At 44.7% G+C, this 5,435-nt stretch overlaps 1 protein-coding gene across 1 annotated transcript in view; it reads right to left on the bottom strand.

Annotated features, from left to right (window-relative positions):
* Nucleotides 1-5,435, bottom strand: part of FRAS1 (Fraser extracellular matrix complex subunit 1) — a 535,710-nt gene that overhangs the window by 219,524 nt on the left and 310,751 nt on the right. Inside the window, exon 20 of the mRNA XM_010845896.1 lies at nucleotides 3,471-3,614. Within this exon, the coding sequence (XP_010844198.1) occupies nucleotides 3,471-3,614 (144 nt within the window). The remainder of the gene's footprint in view (nucleotides 1-3,470; nucleotides 3,615-5,435) is intronic.

The following is a 5,435-nucleotide window of genomic DNA, read 5'->3' as shown; positions in this document are numbered from 1 at the left end:
AAATAGATGCGGAAACAGTGGAAACAGTGTCAGACTTTATTTTTCTGGGCTCCAAAATCACTGCAGATAGTGATTGCAGCCATGAAATTAAAAGACGCTTACTCCTTGGAAGGAAAGTTATGACCAACCTAGACAGCATATTAAAAAGCAGAGACATTACTTTGCCAACAAAGGTTCATCTAGTCAAGGCTATGGTTTTTCCTGTATTCATGTATGGATGTGAGAGTTGGACTGTGAAGAAAGCTGAGTGCTGAAGAATTGATGCTTTTGAAGTGTGGTGTTGGAGAAGACTCTTGAGAGTCCCTTCGACTGCAAGGAGATCCAACCAGTCTATTATGAAGGAGATCAGTCCTGGGTATTCATTGGAAGGACTGATGCTAAAGCTGAAACTCCAATACTTTGGCCACCTCATGTGAAGAGTTGACTCACTGGAAAAGACTCTGATGCTGGGAGGGATTGGGGGCAGGAGGAGAAGGGGATGACAGAGGATGAGATGGCTGGATGGCATCACCGACTCGATGGACATGAGTTTGAGTAAACTCCTGGAGTTGGTGATGGACAGAAAGGCCTGGCGTGCTGTGATTCATGGGGTCACAAAGAGTCAGACATGACTGAGCAACTGAAATGAACTGAATAATTCTTTATTCCACTGATCCCATATAAGCCTTAAAAAGTTAATGCAATTCCTAATCACCTAATTTACCATCAAAGAGGCCTCTGGACATTGGATAGAACTGAGCTGATTAAAAATTAAAAATTACCGATCTGCTTATATAAACATTTATTTATAAAATGGCCCTAGCATAAAGTGTTTAGGTTCCACACTCAGAATAGTTTGAAAATAGAAAAGCCATTATGAAGGTTCAACCTTCTAACATCTCTATCATCTTTACAGCTTCCAATCCATCTTCCATGCAGCTTGCAGCCTTCCTGCCTGTAATACAGTCTTAGCTCTCACAGTTCCCTCTAAAACTCTCATAGTCCTATCATTGCCCACAAGAGTCAGTCCAGATTTTTCAGCCTAGAACTCTGCATTCTGTAGACCCTGGCTCCAACTTACATTTTCCAATCATTTCACCTAATTCGGCTTAATTCAAACCAGGTCCTTCAGCCAGGTTGGACCACTCTCACTGGCCACGAATGGCCCACATGTTCTACTGCTGTCCCTGTTTCCCAGTAGAAATACACCTGGAATGCCCACCCCATTTCCCTCTGTCTAACAGAATCCTAGCTATTCTTCAGGAAGAATTTTAGGCCCCACCTGTCCATATCTTTTATTCCTCCCTCCTCCATACATACCATACTGCCTAAAGAGGCTATGATCCATAAATTGCTTTGTACTATCTGTTAACTGTACTTGTGTCATCTCCTTAAGTAGCCTGGAAGATCTCTAAGTCCCCTCAAACTCAGCACCCTGGGCTCAGGTGATCCTCAATAAATATCTACCAATGTGCTTTAACCGTGTCAGGACCTCTTAGGAGTTGCTCCTTTGTATCCTAACATAGGAATCAGTGCTAGGCTCCTCTGTCCTTGGAATTCTCAGGCAGGAGGAATGCTGGGGTGGGTTGCCATGCCTGTCTCCAGGGGATCTTTCCAACCCAGGGACTAAACCTGAGTCTCTGGCATTGCAGGCAGATTCTTTACTGTCTGAACCATCAGGGAAGCCCCTCTAGTTGTGGGCTATCACATCCATCTGAAGCCTGGACTCTCTGAGTTTCTACTTTCCATTGTTCCTAAAATGTTTGTAGTCGCTATAATCAGGTTTTGCTCTGAATCCTAGCAGGTCTTGGCTGCTTTCAAGAGTTCTGTCTTCCTAGGGTATAGATCTTGGACTCTCATGTCAAGTCATTTTTTCACTCTTTTATTATTTTTTTTTGGTGGTACTACACAGCTTGTGGTTTCTTAGTTCCCCATCAAGGATCAAAGGCAGGCCCCCAGCAGTGAAAGTGTGGAGTCCTAACCATTGGACCACAAGGGAATTCCTTCTAATGTCTAGTCTTAAGCTCAGTGTTAGTCGCTCAGTTCTGTATGACTCTTTGTGACCCCATGGACTGTAGCTGCCAGGTTTCTCTGTCTGTGGGATTTCCCAGGCAAGAATACTGGAGTGGGTTGCCATTTCCTTCTCCAGGGGATCTTTCTGACCCAGGGATTTAACCTGGGTCTCCTACAGTGCAGGCATATTCTTTACTGTCTGAGCCCAGGTCATGCTCAAAAAGAAATAAATCACCCGGGACTGGGGCACCCCAGCCACACATGAAGCACCAATACCATTTACTCACTGTGTTGAACGGGCCACCTCGATACTCTGATGGAGACAACTGGCCACACTCCCTCCCTGCCTGGGAACAAGCCCTACAGCCAGGTCAGCCCCTCCAGGGTGTGTCTAACCAGAATTTTCAGCTTCCCCTTTTGCCCAGTGGATCCCAGGATGCTTCCCACTCAAGCCCTTCAGAGCGTGACAACAGCAGCTATAGGCAAATCTCTTCAACTTTCTCATGCAACTTGGAGAATTGGGTCAAGAAATATAAAATAACCCACTAGTCTGTAAGTCCCCCTTTCCAGACTTAAACTCTTTGAGGGTACAATCGTCGTCTTATTAATCTTTTTTTTTTTAATATATTCTGAGCATATGACCACTGTTAGACACTCAAAGATATTTATTGTAGGAATGGATGGATGAACACAAACACTGCATGGCTACTGCATCATTATCCAAATTCCAGGTGTCTTTCCAGTAAGCTGCTTTTTAAACAAAATCTGTGGCCAACCCATGCAGCATGTGGGATCTTAGTTCCCTGATCAGGGATTGAACCTGTGCCCACTGTATTGAGTGCACAGACACTTAACCACTGGACCACCAGGGAAGTCCCAGTAAAGCCGTTGCTCTTATTATTGCTGCTTATTTTTCTTTTTTGGTTTCCTAATTTACTTCCTTTTATGATCTGAGTACTAAACTGAGGAGGAAAAAAAAATCCCATTTCCTGAAGCAATGATTTGCTTCTAGGTTGATCTCCCTACACTTTTGTGCCTGGTTGTTGTCGTTGTGTGAGCTCAGGGCTGATGACAAAGGTTCTTCACAGCAGGAGATAACAGATAGCAGCAGACAAGAGGGCAACAGTTTTCAGAGTGCGTGACTATCTTGAACCTGCTTCTTGCGGTCTGAAGCCAAAGTGCGCTGCATGCATGTAAGCAATCATTATCATGACTTCAGTTTTCATTAATATGAAGTTCTAAGATTTTTTCAGGAACTGCAAGAGTATCATTAGAAGATTCCACTTGAATCCACAGATATTTACTAAATGTCAGATAGAAAGCAGTGAAGTGAATTTTTGGACATGAGACAAACATCTCCCAAGAGAGAGCTCTTAATCTGATGACAAAGGACAAATACAAGAGCCTTCTGGGGCCTGGCATGAAGAGCCCCAGCCTTAGGCTAGGGATTTCTGAGCCTGTGACGGGGACTCACTTACCAGCACAGTAGCCCACGAGGTTGAGGAACTGCTCCTCTTTACAGCGGGCCCTGCAGCTCCCAGCAGTCAGAGGAACGTGAGGGTGGCAGGAGATGCAGTCAGACTCCAACGGGCCGTGGCATTGCCTGCAGGTGGGGTGGCACTCTGGAAGGAAAAGCAAGAATCGGGGATGGAGTTAGCAGCTCAGCATGTACACACACGAAGTATTTGGTGTACTCCACCAATTACACTAAGAACAGACTTCAAATGCTAATCATCTTTTGAAAAAGACTCCTGAGCAAGGCTGGCACGCCCTTTGGCATTAACCAAAAGACAGCATTTCTAGGGTCAGCAAAAACATTGCCCACGAACAGAACATGGGATCTAGAAACATTAAAATGAGAGAAATTGGGACTTGCCTGGTGGTCCAATAGCTCATCTCCCAATGTAGGGGGCCCAGGTTTAATCCCCAGTTAGGGAACTAGATCCCGTATACCACAACTAGGAGTTCATATGCTGTAACTAAAAAGATCCCACACGCCGAGAGGAAGGCTGAAGATCGTGCATGCCTCAACTAAGACCCAGTGAAGCTAAATAAGTAAATAAATATTTTAAAATTTTTTAGAAAATAAAATGAGAGGAATTTGTTGCTCAGTATGACCATTCCCATCTATATAAATCAGGAAGTTCAGATCAAAGTAAAAAACCAGAAAAACAAGTGGTAAGACTCTCCCTCTCTAAAATTCAAAGAGCTAGATGGAGAAGAGGGAGACAGTTTGCTTCTCAGAAATCCCCAGCAGGCACAGGTAGAACTATCCACAGCAGGGGAAGTGAAAACTTCTCACAGAGTCAGATGCCAACCCTGCTCTCCCTCCAGGCCACAACTTGAATGCCTGTTTTAGCAGCAACACTTAATTAAAATACAAAGAGCCGAAAAAGGCCTCTTTCTGGAGGTTATCCTGAACCACGTTTAAAGTTCAATTCCTTAGACAAAACTGTCAAAGCTATGTTTTCCCCAGAAAAACCACCAAATTACTGAGAGGTACTACACTGAAAAAGAGCAGTGAGTCCCAGTAGGTGCAGGCAATAAAGATAAGGATGGCAAAGAATAAAAGAAAGTTGCAGCTGCAACTGCTCTTGTGCTGCCAAGATGGGCAGCGGGAGCAAGTGTGCGTGGAAGGAGACTGAAGGGTTTGTCTGCCAAGGATGAGGAAATCTAAGCCTGTCTAATTCCAAGAGGAGGGGAGGTAAAGCACCAGAGCCGGGTAGTGCTTGCTGGAACTAATGACAAAGAATTCCCTTCTGGTGCAGAGCTGGTGGGAAGGAAAGGCACAGATTTCCAGTAAAGTCAACTTTGTCTGGCAGAAGGCCAAAAGAAGATAAGATGTTATAGAAAAAAAAAAAAAAAAGCAAGCAAACAAACTGCTGATTAGAAGGCTAGCATTAACCATCACCAGTTCTACATTCCTTGAGGCTCTTAAATCTGTAAATATCCATTGGAAAGATACTGGCACTCTCAGGTTGATCTCTATTGCCCAGTGGCCCCTCCCTGCCAGGATATTTCCAGTGACCTTGGAGCCCTGCTGCTTGTGGTACTGTTACTGAGTCCAAGTCCCCTCTGCTCACCCCACGACAGACCGATAAATCAGTAGACGAGGTGTTGAGGCAAGGAATAACAACCTTATTTGGAAAGCCGGCAGATCAAGAAGATGGCAGACTAGTGTCTCAAAATAACCATCTTATCAGGGTTTGGATGCCAGGTTATTTTACAGAGGAGGAAGAGGTGAGGAAGTAAAGTACAAAGGCCATTAATCTTGCAAATACCCCCTGGAATGGTCAGCTTCGGGAGGGGCTGTGTTAATTTCCTCTTTCTTGCAGCCATACATAGGTGAGCAGGGTCAGAATGTCTCTCTGGACAACAGCACTTTGGTTTCACATTCAGGCAGAGGGGCCGGGTTCCCCGAGGTAGGGCATTATGTACAGACA

The sequence above is a fragment of the Bison bison genome, unplaced genomic scaffold, assembly GCF_000754665.1.
Source record: "Bison bison bison isolate TAMUID 2011002044 unplaced genomic scaffold, Bison_UMD1.0 scf7180017864228, whole genome shotgun sequence".
Lineage (NCBI taxonomy): Eukaryota > Metazoa > Chordata > Mammalia > Artiodactyla > Bovidae > Bison > Bison bison.
Note: the sequence above shows the minus strand (reverse complement) of the source record. Positions and strands in the feature narration are given on the sequence as shown.